General features: G+C 32.0%; 4 protein-coding genes across 16 annotated transcripts; 2 read left to right on the top strand and 2 right to left on the bottom strand.

Moving 5' to 3' along the window:
• Nucleotides 1–96: 96 nt before the first annotated feature.
• On the bottom strand, nt 97–3635 carry LOC121120473 (proteasome subunit beta type-5-like). Its single transcript, XM_040715359.2, has 4 exons — nt 3621–3635; nt 1678–1958; nt 1027–1618; nt 97–251 (listed from the first exon to the last, which is right to left on the bottom strand). The coding sequence occupies exons 2-4, from the start codon at nt 1798–1800 to the stop codon at nt 151–153; spliced, it is 816 nt and encodes a 271-aa protein (XP_040571293.1). The 5' UTR covers nt 1801–1958; nt 3621–3635; the 3' UTR covers nt 97–150.
• Nucleotides 2851–9343, top strand: LOC121120469 (testis-expressed protein 2). Of its 11 annotated transcripts, XM_040715349.2 has the most exons (11): nt 2882–3310; nt 3364–3562; nt 4091–4236; nt 4949–5128; nt 5374–5676; nt 5749–7002; nt 7068–7375; nt 7452–7670; nt 7723–7937; nt 8006–8338; nt 8403–9343. In XM_040715349.2, exons 3-11 carry the CDS (start codon nt 4197–4199, stop codon nt 8614–8616), a joined length of 3066 nt encoding a protein of 1021 aa, XP_040571283.1. In that variant the 5' UTR covers nt 2882–3310; nt 3364–3562; nt 4091–4196; the 3' UTR covers nt 8617–9343. The 11 variants fall into 11 exon arrangements, with proteins under 11 accessions (XP_071745391.1, XP_071745390.1, XP_040571283.1 ...); XM_071889290.1 differs by lacking the exon at nt 4949–5128 and having other exon boundaries at nt 2851–2923; XM_071889289.1 differs by lacking the exon at nt 4949–5128 and having other exon boundaries at nt 2871–3089.
• A 2-nt stretch (nt 9344–9345) lies between these two features.
• Nucleotides 9346–10993, bottom strand: LOC121120472 (uncharacterized). Its single transcript, XM_040715358.2, has 4 exons — nt 10605–10993; nt 10386–10541; nt 10164–10322; nt 9346–10107 (listed from the first exon to the last, which is right to left on the bottom strand). Exons 1-4 carry the CDS (start codon nt 10676–10678, stop codon nt 9477–9479), a joined length of 1020 nt encoding a protein of 339 aa, XP_040571292.1. The 5' UTR covers nt 10679–10993; the 3' UTR covers nt 9346–9476.
• A 2750-nt stretch (nt 10994–13743) lies between these two features.
• LOC121119952 (uncharacterized) lies at nt 13744–16057 on the top strand. 3 transcript variants are annotated; one of them, XM_040714801.2, is made up of 7 exons: nt 13744–13938; nt 14030–14228; nt 14300–14400; nt 14456–14538; nt 14602–14739; nt 14798–15584; nt 15640–16057. In XM_040714801.2, the coding sequence occupies exons 2-7, from the start codon at nt 14098–14100 to the stop codon at nt 15747–15749; spliced, it is 1350 nt and encodes a 449-aa protein (XP_040570735.1). In that variant the 5' UTR covers nt 13744–13938; nt 14030–14097; the 3' UTR covers nt 15750–16057. The 3 variants fall into 3 exon arrangements, with proteins under 3 accessions (XP_040570735.1, XP_071745386.1, XP_040570734.1); XM_071889285.1 differs by having other exon boundaries at nt 13812–13902; XM_040714800.2 differs by lacking the exon at nt 13744–13938 and having other exon boundaries at nt 13943–14228.
• Nucleotides 16058–19057: the final 3000 nt, after the last annotated feature.

The following is a 19057-nucleotide window of genomic DNA, read 5'->3' as shown; positions in this document are numbered from 1 at the left end:
TAAATTATGGACGAAAATAGTGGCCAAGAGTCAAGCCGAGATCATCTCTCGCAAGCTCAACGAAGAACTCATCAAACTTGTATAAAGACGCATCACTTTTATAACATTGTTACAATATTTTTTATTAAATAAAATGTGAATTGGTTTTTTTTACATGTTTTTCTTTACTAAATGAGGAAGATATTTATAATGAAGCTCCATGCAGTCTTGCTCGGAGATTATTTTCTTTCCTTCCTTCGTCACATGCATCACTAAACAAAGAGGGCACAAGATTAATTAAATTAATGCACATAATAAATCGTGTCCGCTTATTTGAGCGAGTGTCATCGTAGCGACATTCATGAGAGCGAGCTTCTTTTCAGCGATATTTTCATATAATAAACATTACAAAATGAATGGAATCATTATTAGACTTACCAGGGGTGGAAATTCCGCTAATCCGCTTATGAAAATTTGCAGATTAGTCATGAGTGGAATACCAAAATTGTAAAAACGCTAATCCCATCATAGTTTCTTTATTACTTAGAGATCTACTGGTTTTGAAGATTGGATATTTGAGCCTAAAGTTACAGTAAATCATTGAGTTTATGTTCTTAATGACCTTAAAAGGCTAAAAAAAATCTACTCCATGGGGGTGGGAGTTTTTTTCGTATAGTATTCAGTTTTATTTCACTAGAAGTCTTCGGAGAATTTATGTTAAGAATAAGACAAATATCTGCCCCCCCCCCTCGAATATTTATAATTCCTCTCTTGTTGGGAACCTCTGCCCTAGACGGATTCCTTGGTCACCTGCCCTTTATTAGATAGACATTTGCATTAAAATAATCTAATGAATGAATTAACGTACCCATGAACCTACACAATTAGCGATAGCGAAACTGCCAAGAAAATGAGCAGTTTCGAGTTTATCGGACTAAATTAGTGGCATGTTGTAATATATATTATAAGAAAATGTAGCTAAAGGGACACTCTCTGAAAAGAACCTGGCTCAAATGAATGCACGCAAAACTAAATAGAGAAACGTACCTCTGACAATGCCTCCTGAAGCGGAGTCTCTGTAAGTGGCATGTGCAATAGCCCGGCGAGCTAATTCATAGGCTTCTTCATCAGTGAGTTCCTCTCGATAGTCCGCGTCCAAGACACCATAGGCATATACAGAGCCAGAGCCTACAGAGAAGAGATTTCCAGGAGTTCTGGATCCTTCACTGTCCACGTAGTAAAGGCCAGGTCCTCTCTTGTCATAGCCGGCAATCATGGCTCCCATGGAGAGTCCTGTTCCCTTGTAGTTGTAGGCCATGTTGGCCAAGAGCTTGGAAGCGGCTGCCACGGAGATACGGCGGTGATTTCGAAGCTCATAGAGGCGGCACTCCATGGCCAATACTCTGTCCCAGTAGGTGCAGTCTGCTGCGCCTCCAGCCATCGTGGCCAACAAGTAGTCGCTCACTTCGATTATCTTCTTCACTTCACCGGATCCGATATATTGGCCGGAGGTGGCTCGAGAATCCACGGCTAAAATCGTTCCTCCTTGATATTTGAAGCCCAGAGTCGTCGTGCCATGAGCTAAATTGATCTTGGGACCTGTCCCGTTCTTACTCATATCGTCCAAATACGCGGCGGGCTGAAAACATGATAAAAAAATTGAGGGACTCGTCACTCAGATTGGATACTCCGACTCACGTCATCCAGAGGAGGAAAATCCAAGTCATGGCAGGCATCCAGTCCATAGTCTCCCTCCATATGCATCTCTTTTCCCACGCGAGAGCGTGAATAGTTGGATCCCAGCATTTGTTCGATCGACATCTTAGAGAAAATTAATTTCTGTCCTCAGTGATGAATAATACAAAAATATTGAAATATTTTTCTATCTATAAGAATGACTCGGGATTTTTCGGTCTTTTTTCCCCTTTTTTTCTTCTTGAAATTCAGCTGCAGCCTACTGCTGCTGGTCGGCCTATGAGCTTAAATAATAAACAAATATAAGCGGACCATGGACTTTTGTAACATAAACAGGGCAATTCTACAATCATTCTACTCAAAATAACACATCAAAATACCAAAATACTTAAATTCCATCATAATTGAAGGAAACGCCATCTTGGGGGGCTCAAAATTGATATTTCTACAGGGTAAAACGTACAAATGTCCTATAAATCCTAATGTAACTTCATTAAATTGCTTTAGAAGTATACAAAAATGACTTAAAACCTGCATTGAATATTGTATGATGCAAATGTTACACATTGATATTTGAATTAATCAAAGTAACATGCACTGAAAATCTCTAAAAATGGTTAGATTTGTAATATTATTTTTCTGTTTTTTGATCGATTAAGGATGAGAAAAATAGGATCATTAGAGAAAAAAAATATCTTATTTTTTACATTAAAATAGTTCAATTTTATCTGCAACACTGAAATAAGATTGTATACCGATGTAATTACATAATTTTAATACACTTTAGGTTCAGATATATAATAAAACTAGGGAATAGAAGGATAACATTTTTATGGGAAATAATACTAATAAAAAAGGGGTTTCATTATTATAAAACTTGGTTGTTTAGGCCCCCAAAATGGCCGACATCAAAAATGCTGAGCTCACGTGAAAACGCTCTATTCCATTTAAAAAAACTACATAGTAAACTATACCTCCGGCCATCGATGCAAAACGACAATGATTCTACATATCCGTCTTTTCAAAGTCAAATAGTCAATGTTAAGAGAATACAGGTTGCGTTGTGTTATTTAAAAAAAGGCCATAAAATGTAGTAGATTATGAAGTGAACACAACAAACGTATGGCTATGTGGGAATCCCTTCCAATGACGTCATGAGGTAGTATCCCTTCTGTCACTACTCATTTCACTTCTGCAGTTACTAGTTAGTGTCTTTAGTCATTGACTTTCGCCTCTCCTTAGTTTTATTGTGAGACTCATTTGACGTTAAATTATTATTCGTACGGAAGAGGCAGCCAATGCTTTGTGTATAGCTAGCTTAATAATAATCTGAGCCTATCATTCATTCCTTAACTATTATCATCATGATTTTAAATTTTTGAAATATGATAAGAGAAAATCAGAAACAATAGCGAGTAATAATTAGACGGAACATTTATAAGATTAAAATAATGTAAAAGGGAATGAGCGATAACGTCATGAGATGCGAGTCCAACACAACTAGGAGTTTATAGCTAGATCCTTTAATTCACAATAGAGAGCCTTTTATGCGAATTCTGTCTTATATAAATTAGAGCCTTTTTAAGAACCTTAACTAAAGATTTCCCTTTTCACAATCCTCTTATTAGTTATTGATGTATCATGTTTAATTATTCGTCGTTGGTTCATTATTAATTATTATAATTATAGGAAGAAGCCCAAGGAGTCAAGTCGGAAGCCTGGAGAAGTGTTTTATGCATATTATTACTAATAAATAATTATATTATTTATTGGAAGGAGAGAGAGAGAACAAAGTCATGAAATAACGGAATATAATAAGCCTGAGCAACAATTAAAAAGAAGGATACAAATTTCGCTAAAGGAAATAATAATATTGTTTGAGGAAAAGGTAGAGTGGTGCTCTGGCAGAAAAATTCACGCAAAAAAAAGGAAAGAAAACGATTTACCTATATGTTACTTTTGCAAATGATATTTTATTACTTGGATGTTCCTACTCTTTTCATGAAAGGGAATTCTACTATTCTTGAGACGACCTTACAAAAAAACAAAAGCTTCTGTCACTTGTGAGTGGAATGGAAATGGCGAGTCTGTCTTTGTGTACTACTCATATAATATTATTACGATGAGTAAAGACAGATATTGTTTTTGTTAAAAAAAACGTATCAGTTCTCAATAATAAATAACTAAGAAGTAAGTGTAGAACGGAGCAAAGCAAAGCTGCTCAGGGAGGAAAAAGGAAAGACTAGACGTAATTTCATGTATTTTCATAACAAAGATTCAATCTTTTATTTTTATATATATATTCATTAGACCTCTTTTATACACATTAATTATTGGATGTTATATTCAAGTAAAAATCATCGAGAGGGAAACAGAGATAAATCTAACCACTTGTTTTTCACTCTTATCACCACAGGATATGAAGCGACCTTCACAACTACTAAAATAATAATCAACATTCCATAATCTCAGTCCCTTCTTCTACTTCTCCTTCTCACAGCTAGACTTTGGGCATCAACGATATGAGTTCGTTTACAGAAACTTGGGGCAGAAAACTTAAAGGTAAATCCATCTATCAAAGTCATATTATACAGTCAAATCCGGATAAAAGTCGTTTCGGTGGGAGTAACATTTCCCCATATCCAAATCTTTTAAACCATAAACTATGTACTTTGCATAAAAGCAACATGATAAATTCAACTTTTGTACGATATTTGTACATTGAAAATTCTAGGTAAATCACGGAGATAAGGATACTAATATATATATATTTTTTTTTCATTTGGCTATTTTGCTATAATGTTGGAAGAAGATTCGCTCAATGTAATAATGGGCTTGACAATCCTGCTGTTGAGGAAATTGGAAAAAGTTAATATACCTTAGAAGAGAAAAATAACTGGTTATATTAAATAAATATGCTTTGAAATGAATAGCAAATTGTCTGTCTTCATTGCGTATCTCGCCAAATTACAACTTAAATTACAAAAAAACTAATTCTTCACTTAGGATAAAAGCAACATTTTTGTTGGAACTGCTGAGGTGTTTCTCTTACCCGGATTTGACTTTAATTAATGTGTACAGTTTACAGACTAATAAATTAGTATCTTATAACTGCAAAGTGACCACAAAATATCTTTATTTTCATGTCAAAACTAATTCAACTTCTTGTCTTTAAACTTTTTTTCTTTAACGCACTTCCTCTTTATTTACTTTCTCGGATCTCTTTACTTCGTACATATAATCATTGTCCACTAAAAAAATCCATAATGTATAGGAAAGTCCTCTTCATCTACGTCCTCTTCTCACTCTAACAACGTACCCATCTTTAAATTTAGCAAAGGGGACGAAGAACTTTTAGAAATCATTGATGATGCATCCAACAGTCATTCATTTTCCAATACTAACACTTCCTTTATTCCTTCTCTTGGAATTCACGATGACAAGGAGTTGATCGGTAAAGATTGATCTATCATCTTGAGCATGACTTCTTCTTAATATATTTGATTTGATTTGATCCATATATTTTATTTTATCTTAAATTATTATTAAAAGGGTGGTACACTTTTTATTTGTACTTAAAATCATAGTCCTAAAGGTTTTTTTAATTTTTTTTATTGCTTGATTATTAATTATTATATTACTTACAATTAGTTTGACTATTTTACAAAATGCTAAAAATTAATTAATTCTATTTTGTAGAATTCCAAAATGAGGATCCCCTTCCTATTCCTAATGAAAATGAATCCAAAAGTATAGAAATCACTCCTCTTTCCCTCTCTTCTTCTCAACAAGAAATTACTCCACCATCTTCGAGCTCTTCAAGTCTAGCGGGGAGTCCATCCTTTTTAAATACCTTTAAAAAAAATATTCGTGATAAATTTAAAACTGAAAAAGTAAAATGGCAGCAGAAGCAAAATACAGTCTCAAGTTTAAATAGCTCTTCCTCTCTGGATCTTTCCTCGACAGATGATATTGCGAATGAAAATTTATGTTTTACCAAAAGTAATATTTTCATAATTAGTTTGATAATTATTATTTTATAAATATCCTCGTCCTTATTCATTTTGTTTCTAGATTCAATCTCTTCCGAATCTGTTGTTGACTCTAAGTTATCTCACTCATTATCAGAGCAATTACTCTCCACAGTACCTTTAATTGTTCATGAAAACATGGACGGAATTTATCCAAAGAAGGAATCTATATCCAGTATTAAAGATAATAATGATTTTAATCACGGAAGTGACGACAATGAAGAGAGTTGTGATCTGAAAACACCTAAAGACTCTATTCAAAGCGAGGAAACACCTCAAAAAGATACAATAAGAAGAAGCAAGTTTAACTTTTCATTTAGATCATCTCCTTTAAAAAGTCAACCCAAAGAATCTGAAAATGGGGAAGACTCACCCGCACCAACTCATAGATCTACAGCTATTTTTCAAAAAATAATTGGAATGAGTTCGCAGAAAAATTCCAATAGTCCTGTCTCAATGAGACAACTCACAGAGCCATCTGACTTAGATAATATGGATGACGATGAAAAATTTACTGAGCTCATTCCAGGTGATGAAGATACCATTGAACGTGGGATAGAAGCAGACGAGCTATTGAATATCGCAAATTATCCTCCAAATTTTACTCGACTCAATCTTCCCATTATACCTTCAAAACCTCAAAATCTAACTTTACATGCATCAAATCCAAATTTATCAAGATCATTTCTATCTAAATTTCAATTGTATTCCCTACTTCCTATTGTTATAGTTTTGTTAGTTCAGATTCTTCCAGTCCCAAATTGGGTTACTGGCTTCATCACTGGAATACTCATAAGTGTTCCTACTGCTTTCTATGTAAGCATTAAATTATTTCAAGACGGTGAAACCATTGTCTCACCAAGCGATCCAAAAGAGTTTATTGTCAGTGTGAAAAGTATTTCTCCAAGGCTATCATCCCCCATTTTTATTGATGAAGAAATCAAAAGAAAATCAGTATGGATGAATATTTGGCCTTCAAAATATGGTGTTTATGATCCGATGACATATGATGTTCGTTGGACTGTATCAGTCCTTGTTGAATTGTATGGTTATTTAGTTGAACTTAGATTTCCAAGAAAGAACATTCATCTTCGTCGAATGCATAATGAAGCAGAACCTGAAGTCGAGAATATGAATTTTTTTGAGCATCAGGTGATTGATTTGACCACCGCAGAAATTTGTCTAATGCCGGATAATCTGCCTGCTAAATGGATGTGGAGTAAAAAATATCCTATTCAAATAAAAACTTATTCCAAAAAACACGGGTCATCGGAAGGAGAATCCAACTCTTCCAAAGGTAAATTTGCTTCTAATAATTATCTCCTAACTATCTTTGTTTCATCCACTCTTTGATCATTTTAGGAGAAGAAAATAAGCAACAAAATAAGTCAAATGGTTCTGATAGTGATAAATCGTCTTCGAATCCTGAAAATGAAGAAGAAGGCGAAAAATCAGGGGAAGAAAATAATACTGACATAAGGACTTACTATCTTTTTGCTAGAACTGGTCGGGAAAAAGAGGAATGGTATTCTCGTTTTAGAGCTGCAGCTAATTTTATGAAGGACTGGCATCATGAAAATCCCACTCCAAATACTCATGTGGATAAAAATTACGCCACGTTCAAACAAATGGAACATAAATTTAAAAATTTTATGGATGATTATCATCAGGTCAGTTGCACTCCATCTTAAAATTAATTAATTTTGTTTTCACTGAAGTAATGTTGCTTTAAAATAAATCTTTTAGGCTAAAAATGCTGAAGAAGCCCGTGATAAAATGTTGGACGAATCTAGTGAAAATGAGGAAGAAAATGATGAAAAAAAATTGAATAAACAGAATATTGTCAAGGAGCAACTTGCTTTTATAAATATATTTGGAGCTCGAATGTGGTTTGATCTACACCAGTCACAAGTATTTATCGATTTTTTGAGACAAAAGATCACAAGGAAGCTTTTAAAGATTAAAGTATTACTATTATTATATATCTAATTAAATCTTTATATGGAATCTTTGATAGATAGCACAATATTTTGATGAAGTAAGTGTCACAACTTTGGATTTGGGATTAAAGTTGCCTCAAATTATCAATGCTTCACTGCCTTGGCAAAATGAATTTGGTTTGTGGGTGGATCTGGACTTAGAGTATCATGGAGTATGCGAGGCCACTGTAGAAACCAAAGGTATCCGATTACCTACGAAAGATGAATCTGAAAAAGAACCAAATGAATCCAGGTATATATATATAGGGTTTTTAAGGAATCCTTTAATGTATGTTTTACACATTTTGTATTCGAATTTAGACATCAAGGATCATTAATTGACAGCGATGAAGCAGATTCCGCTGAAGAGGATGATGATATTCCAGATAATTTTAACAACGACTTAGAAGGAGCGGATATATTTATGGATGAAAAGGGAGGAATTAATTCAGGAACTGTTTATCCTGGAAGAGATGGTCTTCGATCTAGAATGCTTGAATCTATTTTAAAGTCGTCTGTCGTTGCTCGCATGGCAGAGACTGATTGGGTCAAGAAAAACATTACTGGCAAAAATATTACACTCAAGTTACAACTCCATTCTCTTAAAGGGATCTTAATTCTTAATTTCCCCCCACCTCCTTCAGATCGGATTTGGTAATTTCCTTTCGATACTACCTAGAGAAGAAGTAGTAACTGTTTTTATTTTCGCCCTTGGTAGGTACGGTTTTCGTTCTCCACCGAAACTGGACATTACTCTTAAACCTTACTTTGGAGGAAAGAATCTCAGTAAGCTGGAAGGAACGTTTTCAACAATCATGCGGTTATTAGAAAAAAGATTAAAACAGGAATTCATGAAGGTCTTGGTTTATCCAAATATGGATGATGAAGTACTCAGCTTTATGGACCATGTTCCATATTATATTAATAGATAATGGTACACACACCTCATGATTATATTCTGTAAATCAACATGAACGTTGATCAAGAGTTTAATTACCTTCTACTACTAGTTTATTTCAATATTCTCTAAAATAATGCTGACATGAAGGGGAAGGAAGGAATGACGTTATTTATCATCATCACTACTTTTGAAGGATTTTTTGCGTTGCAGTAATAAGAAAAGACTGATGATTGCGAATATTTCTTTTAATTTTAATAAATAATGGAATAATTAGGGTTTTTTATTGATTTAATTTTTCACGACCTGTAGAAAGGAAAACAATTCGTCTCCTGATTCAGAAGTTTACTGACTATATAAAAATGTCCTAGTCCATGTATATTTTTGTCATTAAAAGCTATATTTATATTTTGCATTTACTACTCCCTAGATACGATAAAGGCCCTCTTTTTTCATTGGGATCACAAATAAGAGATTTTTCCAACTTTATCTACTAATTTATTTTAAACAGTTGATGAAGGAGTCGAGGTTTATTTATTTTCCCATAGGCGATGTACTTATTTAATATATATCAATATTTTTTTGTATTGTCAAATATCTTTTTTGATTTCAAATTATGTAAAATAAATTAATTATCTATATGTCAAAATTATATTGCCCTCAATATTCTCTGAATACAAGTTTTATTTAAGTAAGTTAATTTTGAAGTATTATGACCTTAAAAAAAGGAGGAAAAAAATATAGAAAATTACAATATTCTACATTTAGTTTATCGATATTTATTATTGGCTTTGACTTATTTGCCTTAGCAACCATTAATGTAGTAAGCATATTTATTAATATACTATTAATAATAAATCTTTAATTAGTAGATCAATAGTAGATAATAATTACTTAACGAAAGGAAAAGAGGGAAGTGCGATTGAATCCCTTCAAATGATCATCAACCACGCTCATTTTCTGAATGGAAGTCGGGGGATTCGATATAAGAGTGTTCTTACGAAATGGAATATAACTCGATTCATCTTCTTCCATGTTTATCTTCAAATGTGTTCGAATAAGACTCAAGCATTCATTTTGATTCACAGCAAAGTTTTGACAAAAGTTTTTCATTGGATATTGACAAGAGGGTACTCCATAGGCTGAACTCATTACATCTAATATGACCCGATAAACTTTAGGTAGATTAAAATGAAAAGCCATGAGGGGAAAAGCATTTAAATCCGAAATATTTCGAAAAATAGCGATGAAATTTCGTTCCCGATAGTTTTTAATGATATGAATGGCTTTCAAGATCTGAATATTATGACTAAGCTCTGGTGATTTCTGATTCAGAAGCCAAATCATTGGCTGTATAGAATCTAGATCCAAAAGTAGATAAACACAAATCATTTCTAAATAGTCAGAAGTACGCACTTCCAATTCAGTATAGAGATGAATAAGTGTTTTTAAGCAACTTTGCAATTGATCATGATTTTGACGAGAATCGAATTTGAAGACACGGGTTGCACTGGACTCACATAATCTAAAAAATATAATACAACTAGAAAATGTACAATCAATCATATTATAAATCGTTACTCATATCCGGAGTAAAGTAGGAATTTGACACATATTTCATAGATCCTAATGGTTCTTTCATCGTTAATATTTTGAATAACAAGTTCCTGTCGTATTGAGCGAAGTCGATCCAGAACAAAGGCATATTTACTATTATCCAGTGCTTGAGGAATAATGATCCTACATAATATATTTAAATAAAATGATGTCATTTATAATAATCAATATATTTAATTTATTAACTTATTGATGAGAAACTCAGCCGTTTTCACACAGATGTCCGGTGTTCTCAAGTCACATGGTTGAGTTTCCTTTGCTCCTGCAGCACTTCGGGAATACGCCTTGACACAAAGACCTAATGACTTTTCTAATGGATCTAATAAATTATGCTTGGTTCGTCTACAAAGTGAGTAAGAAAAAAACGGTTAGAAACAATAACTGAATAAAAAGTATATGCCATACAATTGGACTTCTTTTTTAGGACACATCTCAGTGCAGGTACCCAATTTGTAATCATCATACATAGATATCGACATAATTATGTATTTAATGAAACTGCTTGTTTAGTAATTATATGACAATTGATATCTTTTTCAATTGCAGATATGAGATAGATAACTAAGTCTTAAGTCAGTCATGAAATATTGGTACTTCGTCTTTGTCTCTCTCACTCTCTTTGCTTGAGCAATTAATTAATTATATATTTAAACTGTACATTATCCCAACTATTCCCTATTATTAATTAATATAAATATTTTATTAAAGTACATGCGTTATCAAATATTAAATAGGTAATAATTAAAAAAATTTAAACAACAACAATTTCATGAAATAATATTTTTGAAACTGACAGCTGATAAACATTCTGACGTCACATCAATATTATATTTTGTTCTAGTACCCGGAGGACATGTCGTTATCTTTATTTTATCACGCAACCTTTTATTAAAAATAAACAAGAAAGGGCCCAAAATCATCTGGTAGGTTGCCAAATAAGTCATACGTACCAACAGCTATTTATATCTTATATACTCGCAGACTATCACTGTCATATTATTTCTGCACCATTTTTAAAATAAATTACATATTACTAAAATCTAACTAGTATTTTATTTGATCCTCTATTATAATATTGCTTAGTAATATTTGATTAAAAGAGTAGTTATTATTGTATTTCTATGAAGAAATAACCAAAACTCCTTCATAGAAATAATAAAATGTTCGTGTATTTATGAAAATAAATAAATTATGAAATAGCCATGACGTATCAAGGGAGAAGAGGAAATCGACAAAATACATACTTTTATGTTACTTTTGTGTTACCGAGATATCGCTGTGAAGAGTAATGACAAGATTTACTTGTATTTCCCAAGGTATAAATAATATCGACGGATTGGGATTTCATTTCTACTCACTATTAAAGATTTATCATGACGTCATTTCTAATCCATAAACACCATAAATCAATCGTATCCGTCTCCTATCCATCACTAATCATCACTCATCTCCAGTACCGACTACCCACTCTCAAGCCTCCTCTACAGTCCTCCACAAAACGACTTACTAGTGTAGAAATATAAACCGTATGACGTCATTAAATATCCTTCTTCAAAGTGGGAATAAAATGTCCGGCAATGAATTTTACAGGGAATGAAAAAATAGGGGACGAATTGACTAGGAATGAAATTACCGGTCACAGTTCCATAGAGTGTATGACTTGGCGTGATATTTTCGAAAACACGCACCCTCTTCAAATATTCAATGCTACTATTTCCTTCAGTAAAATTGTTATTTGTCCTAGGAGATAATTGGATTATAATCTCTACAAGTAGAATTATTGATTCTCCTGGTAAAGATTATGATTGTAGTCTGTCATAGAAAAGATTATGATCATGATTTCTCCTAGGGGAAACAACGACTCTACTGGATTTCAATCTCTACCGTGTCATATATACTATATATCCGTTATCAAGGTACGAAGGAACACCAAATAGAGTTCAACAAAAAATGTAACGAATTGTTATATTATGAATATATTTCTTAATTAAAGATTTTATAACGATTAGATTAAGGGGTTGCTGCTGATAAAAAGGTCAATGAAAAATAATGTTTAAGGGTCCAATATTTTATTTGCTCTTAGAAAAAAACACATAAAATTATTCATATTGCTTTCCACAAAATAATATAACATGTACCAAGCATGCTTGTTCAGTCACAACAAATTGATCCGTTTTTAATTATTTCATGTTGTACACTTCACACATACTAAACAATGAAAGTAAAGTAAATAATATTGTAACCTTGGGCGTGGACAACTGCTTAAATATTATTAACTATTATAATATGTATTTACTACTGATGAAACTTGCCCAGCACCGATTTTTTTTCGGTTCGGTCTTAAGTGATTTTTTGTAGACCGATTTTTGGTCCAGACCGTGGACCGATTTTTTTCGGTCTCACTTTGTAGATCAATTTTGATTCAGTCTCACTTTATGGACCGATTTTGATTCGGTCTCATATATTATGACTGAGAGACCATTTTTTTTTCTAGATCAACTGTCATTCATTTTAAATCTCAAAAGTACACGATAAGTTCTAGAACAAATACTGCATACATATAAGAGACAGCGGGATCAAAATTAGTCCTATCTATCTCTGTTTAAACTTCGTATAACGTCATTGTACTTGAAAAAACATATGATGTCATTTTATAAATAATTTATCTGTAAAATCGGTCTAGACCAATTTTTTTGGGGACCGAACTAGACCGAATTTTTATATGAGACCGTTCGAGACCGAGCTTTTTTGTTGGACCGAACTAATTCCGCCCAACAAAAAATATAATGGATACAGCCTATTTAGGTGTATGTATGTATGTCACGCAGACTACAAGTTATCAAGGACACTCTTTAGTTGTCCTTGCAAGTTATACTAATTAAAAAAGGGAATTATGAAGAGGATGAGCGAGTTGGTGTTAGTATGTATTAATGATTGCTAATCCGCAGACAAACATACAAACACCTACTATAATATTATATTATTAGTTATTACATACTTGCTAATTGTATCAGTCCTAATTTATTCGCTCCAGTCCAGTCCATTTTTAGGACCTAGGACCGATCCTTAAGACTATCAGTCCTTCTAACTGTCAGTACTAGAACTGATAGAAAAATAAAGTTAATTGACGTCGTCAAGGACCGAACTATATAAGTTTTAGGATTGATATACAGGACAGAACTGGACCGGACCGGACTATAATATTATATTATAGTAGACTTATTTTTATATTAATAATAGCTGACAAAATTCATGGATGGATCGTTCATATAATGATATCGAGTGGAATGAGTACACCAAGTTTAGAGTTTGTCTTGTTCCTATTTATCCCCTGGTAGGGACTAAAATCTTCTTAGCTCTGGAAACTATCATTAGGCTAAGGTGGTTCTGTCAATATCAGTGTACTATTACTATTGGCCTTTATGCATAATTGATAGAAATGATTACATATTTTTTGGTACCGATAGTAATTTCCATGTGATAATGCGCATGTAACAAAAGGAATGTCCCTATATATTAATATCAGGGTAATCCCCTTACATTTACAACTGCCTGCATATACATTGAAGTATCATAAATAATACCTTATGAGGCAAAGTATAGTATTGTGTTATTAATAGTATACCTGTTGTTATAGATATTGTGTGAGCCAATCTTATAAAAAATAAATGTAAGGGGGTTCGACATCAAGTAAATGAATTACGTAAGTTTGATCAGATTCAAGACTGAGTAGAATCAGGTATGAATATAGTCCCTTCGTCCTTCTCAACGCTATGACGTTTTCTTTCTGTTTTTTGAAGAATAAGAAATAATATTTTATATTGTAATAGGAAATAACATTTATTTAGTATCAGAGTATAAGCCGAATTAGAAGTATTTTATTCATACATCATTCAATATGAAAGAAACGTTTCTTGTTACGTTCCTTCTCCTTTATTCCTTTGTTATCATCAATCCTTGTCGAGGACACGTTGCGTTGGTATTTCCTCCTGCAAGGAAATACGAATTGGACTTTTTGGATGCATTTAGGTAAAATTTATTTTTAAGATCTTTTCATTGATTATAATTTATAACCCTCGGATAATCTTACAATTTTGTAGAACGAAAACTCCATGTGGAATGGGCAAAGGGGATGTTAGGACAAGTATTCCTAATGGACGAAGCATTGATATATCCTGGCATCTTGGATATCCACATAAAGGTAATATCCAATATATAGGGATCAATAGTTACTATTTTTACTCCTCTCTCTATAGGTGGTTTCAAAATAGAATTACTGGACAAGGATGAAAAATTGGTCTCATCCCTAACTCAGGATCGTTATATAGGAGAAAGAACGGTTGATAGATTTGGAGTTATTTTATTTATTTTTGTCATTCTTATTTTTCATTTATTTTAATAGAGTCAAACCTATAGTTACTCTATTCCAAATGACTTTGTTTGTAAAGACTGTACCATTCGACTCATACGGCAAGCACTGGACTTTGGACAAAAATATATATTTCAATCATGTGCTGATGTGGACATTGTGCAAGAAGACGTGAGGCTCACTATTTTATTCTATTTTTTTAAACTTTTTTTTTTTTGGTAACATGCAGGAACATGTTGAAAACTGCTCAAATCGTGGAAAATTTTCGAATGGAGCATGTGTCTGTAATAAGCCTCAATATTATGGGGATCGATGTGAATTTGCAGACGAATGTGCTTCTGACTCTGATTGCAGTGGGTCCCCAAATGGGCAATGTTTAGATCTTGGTGGTACAGCCTATCCCAGAAAGCAGTGTTTCTGTATGCCTGGGTTCTTTGGAAATGTTTGTTCCAAAAAGTCAACCTTAAATCCAATAAAGTTATCCAATTTTACTTCTTTTAAACAATATTCCTTTGGCACAACAACTAATTTTTATTGGAGATTATTGGAAGATGAGTCTTTGTTCGAGGGAATTATAACTGCAAAAACAACGAGTTATTTAGCCGTTGGATGGAGACCAGATGGATTGGACAAGTCTTGTCATGATGTATTTCCAACTGATGCTATGAAGATTATTGGACGAGATTTTCATCCGATGGATTGTCTTGATATTGTTTTAGGTGCTGTCAAGAATGGATTGAGTCGTGTAGGAGATTATTATACTCGAGACAGATCCACACCTCAATTAGACGAATTATTTTGGGGTCAAAGCGATGATTTAAAGGCTGCTGGAGGTTGGGAGGAAAATGGACGAACATACATCAGGTTTATAAAATCTGTATCTGCCAATGGAGGATCCGATCAAGACTTTTATGGGAAAGTACATTTGGCTTGGGCTCATGGAAGAAATGATGATAGTTTCTATCGTCAAGACGAAATTAAATATCATGGAAAAAATAGAGGATATGCTTTAATAAGTGAGACTGTCTCTATACAATTCATTTTTTTTATTAATTCGTTTTTTTTAAATAGTGGTTGGCACAGAGCCTTTAAGTAATAGTAAGATTACATTCATTACATCGATGGTTCTCCTAGTGGCCATTTTTATTCTTCAAGGAGCTCATAACGTGGTCAAAAAATAATAATTTTGTAGTTATGCTGTTGCTAAAAAATTATAACAAAGTTTTTGAATGTATTCATGATTCATTATTTTATAGGTATTTATTTGTAATCATAGTTTAAACGAGTCTATTTCTTCATTACATAATAGTTTTAAGAATCTAAATGTTTTATCTAATATTTCTGATATATAAATTATATGTGTTTATATATTTAAATTGGTTGACCTGTAGTCTTCGTTATTTATTAAACTATTTTTAAGAAATTCCTATCTAAAGTCTAAAGACGAGGCGTGGTTGGCTGAAATAAACTTAAAGGATGATTTTTTTTATATTAATGTCTTATTTATTTTTCATCAAAAAGTACTAAACCGTTTAAAAATGAATATCTTCATACGTAATACGTTTGTTCCACAGATACATTATCCATTACGCCTTTCAAATATCATCAACATTGTATTTAAAAAGTATTTTTAATGAAATGACAAGCAATTCTCACTTTAGACATTGAATAACCTTATTATTTCTATAAGATTCAACATGATCGACCAGTCGTAATAGAAAGAGGAGGGGCCATGTCTTCTACCAAAATGATACTTATTAAATATGAAATAAATTTCATCTTTAATTATAAAAAATAATAATATTTTCAAATTTTGACCATTTAAGAAAATGATCATTAAAATTTTTCAAGAATTAAGAGATAAAATGCAATCTTTTGTAAGACAACAGTGATTAAGATTTTATTCACTGTTTAAACACATCTCAAATTATTGATTTGTATCTACAAAGTTTGATTTTAATGTGAATTATTCCCATTATTAACAGTCAACTCTAATATGTATTAATTCAATTAGTTTACTCAAATTATAAATTTATTCAAAGATTATTTTGTTGTTCAAAAATGTGACTGGATTTAATTTCAAATCCTACCCAAAATTTAGAGTTTAAATTCTATTCTATAGTACTCTGCATTTTCGTCGAATTAATAATATACAGGGTTTTAAAATATAGTTTTGATATTTCAATTTATTTTTCTTACTTAAAACCTAAATTCAATTCAACTGCAATTAATTATTGCCAATCATTTTTACATTATTATAAATTATTTACTCATTAAATTCGATTTTAAAATTATTTTAATAGCTTTTATTCAGATCTGTTCTCTATTTAATCGACAAACCTTTCTCTTTAATAGTGTAGTAATTAATATCTTATAATTAGTGATGAAAAACGTCTGCATGTTGAAAATAAATCAAACGAAAAATCAACATGGAAACCATGGCAATTTGAAGATTGTTTTGGAGAAGAGAAGCTTTGCTGTGATGACGTGTCATCAGCTGTGAAGGGGGAGAAGGAAATTAACAATGGTAATTACAAGAATGACTCCTATGTCAATCTTCAATTCTACTCAAGGAAGTCCTACAAGGACTTACGATTAAAACTCTCCAACAAATTTTCAAGATTACTTTCTGCCTTTTTCAACACCCACAAATGTTCAATCAGGGTTTGAATAAAATTGAATGTAGTAGGAAACAAAGTTCACTAATCCGGTGTTCAATAATAACGACAACAACTTGGAAGAGATAAATCATTCTTCAGATTACCAATTCAAAATAAAAAATAATGGACCAGCTAAAATTACACAAGACTCACATTACTGCTTATAATATTAGTTTTTGAAAATTTTTGTTCTGTTTTTCAAAATTTAAACGGGAGTAACAACGTTAAAAAAAAATGAAAAATTATCCTCAAGAGGAGTAATTATTGGTGCAATTGGTGTTTTTTGAGGAGTTCCTTCAATCATTTATTTAAATTTGAAGAAGAAGTTAATCTCTATACTATTATTATTGAAGTCATAAGTTAATCCTCATGAGTCGAGTATACACTCACTCATATCCTTCAAACATGTTTTTATTTAATAAAGTTAATGACTCTTGAAATGATATATATACTAGCATAAACAAAGCGGCTTATAAAGTAAAGAGAGCCTTCATAGAGATGTATGTATATGTTTACAGATAATGACATCAACTGTATAATTTACGTACTAATTAACTAACTCAAAAGCCTTTAAAGGTTACATGTACGATTACATAAATGTCTGATAAAATTATCAAAACAAGAGGATCGAGAATGAAGGAATTATACATTCATATTTTATAGTAGGGACTTGAGCCCCTTTGCAAGTAACAGGAATTATAATTTTATATAATATTTTTAATTCCGGGAAATCATTATTATCCTAACACAAGTTTGTAATAATTCACGATGTTTATAGAATGGAAACGATTATAACTTATAAGACATAATTATTTATTTTTTTACATATCTAGATAAATAATCTACAAAGTTTCTAAGTCTCTAATACATTATAAATATATATATCTTAATAATTACGAATAAAATACCAATTTTACAAAACAAAAAATAATAATAATTCTGCTACATCAAAGGAGTAAAAAAAATAAAAATAATTCCTTTGCAAATAATGATTTTTCTCAAAATTGAGTGTAATTACTTTGGTACTCTTTGACAAACTATCCTCAATTTTTATTAACAATTATTCCTCATCAACCCTTTGGAGTCGTCGTAGATTGCACTTAGTGTTGCAAAATTGATCTTCACAATAGAAGAATGATAGATTTGAAGTCTCTAAAATGAAAAAAAGCTTCTAAACTATAGTCATAATTCTGGATTATCTTAAGGCATCCCAAAAATTTCAATACAAAGCCTATACTTAACTCAAATATGTCTATGAAATATTGGGCTGGATTTATATATAATTAGGACATTTTTTCCTTTTCTTGATTTTTGTTCAAGATTGTTTTTATGTTGTTGACGAGGTTGAAGAGACACAAACTATTAAATAAAGGAATCCAGGACGACCGAGAGAAATGAGGAGAGAAAAGACGTATATATTCATATTAATACATAATCATTACCCCTCTAACAAACATACACAATGAACGGATATTTATAAGAAGAATAATGATGGTAGTACTTTATATATATATTATATAATAACAATAACTAAAGGGTGAGAAGGTAGGAATACATAACATTTTATATTGACGCACCACATAAATACATAATCGTAGTTATAATCCAAAGTAACTTATGTTAATGACATATCTTGTATTTTAAATTACCTTGGTATAGGTAATCATGGAATTCTAGAGACCTGGAATAATCAAGCAGAATTCATATTAAAAAACGAGGGGAATGTAAAGAGTAATTCATTATTTTTTTAACCTCGCCAGGCCGATATGACGTCAAGGCGATAAATAAAAGCGCTCCCTAGCTCAATAAAACATAATATAGTAAGCTGT

The sequence above is a fragment of the Lepeophtheirus salmonis genome, chromosome 6, assembly GCF_016086655.4.
Source record: "Lepeophtheirus salmonis chromosome 6, UVic_Lsal_1.4, whole genome shotgun sequence".
Taxonomy (NCBI): Eukaryota; Metazoa; Arthropoda; class Copepoda; order Siphonostomatoida; family Caligidae; genus Lepeophtheirus; species Lepeophtheirus salmonis.
This window is presented reverse-complemented; position numbering and strand designations above follow the sequence as displayed.

Bases quoted from the DNA above. Each gene is read 5' to 3' on its own strand.
- LOC121120469 (XM_040715349.2), top strand. From the start codon at position 4,197: ATGAGTTCGTTTACAGAAACTTGGGGCAGAAAACTTAAAG. The intron at 4,237-4,948 runs GTAAATCCATCT...CATAATGTATAG, and splicing joins TTGGGGCAGAAAACTTAAAG to GAAAGTCCTCTTCATCTACG. The intron at 7,671-7,722 runs GTATTACTATTA...AATCTTTGATAG, and splicing joins GGAAGCTTTTAAAGATTAAA to ATAGCACAATATTTTGATGA.
- LOC121120473 (XM_040715359.2), bottom strand. From the start codon at position 1,800: ATGTCGATCGAACAAATGCTGGGATCCAACTATTCACGCTCTCGCGTG. The intron at 1,619-1,677 runs GTGAGTCGGAGT...TCATGTTTTCAG, and splicing joins ATTTTCCTCCTCTGGATGAC to CCCGCCGCGTATTTGGACGA. The intron at 252-1,026 runs GTACGTTTCTCT...CTCTTTGTTTAG, and splicing joins TTCAGGAGGCATTGTCAGAG to TGATGCATGTGACGAAGGAA.
- LOC121119952 (XM_040714801.2), top strand. From the start codon at position 14,098: ATGAAAGAAACGTTTCTTGTTACGTTCCTTCTCCTTTATTCCTTTGTT. The intron at 14,401-14,455 runs GTAATATCCAAT...CTCTCTCTATAG, and splicing joins TCTTGGATATCCACATAAAG to GTGGTTTCAAAATAGAATTA. The intron at 14,539-14,601 runs GTTGATAGATTT...TTATTTTAATAG, and splicing joins GTTATATAGGAGAAAGAACG to AGTCAAACCTATAGTTACTC.
- LOC121120472 (XM_040715358.2), bottom strand. From the start codon at position 10,678: ATGTCGATATCTATGTATGATGATTACAAATTGGGTACCTGCACTGAG. The intron at 10,323-10,385 runs GTTAATAAATTA...TATATTATGTAG, and splicing joins GCTGAGTTTCTCATCAATAA to GATCATTATTCCTCAAGCAC. The intron at 10,108-10,163 runs GTAACGATTTAT...TATATTTTTTAG, and splicing joins CTACTTTACTCCGGATATGA to ATTATGTGAGTCCAGTGCAA.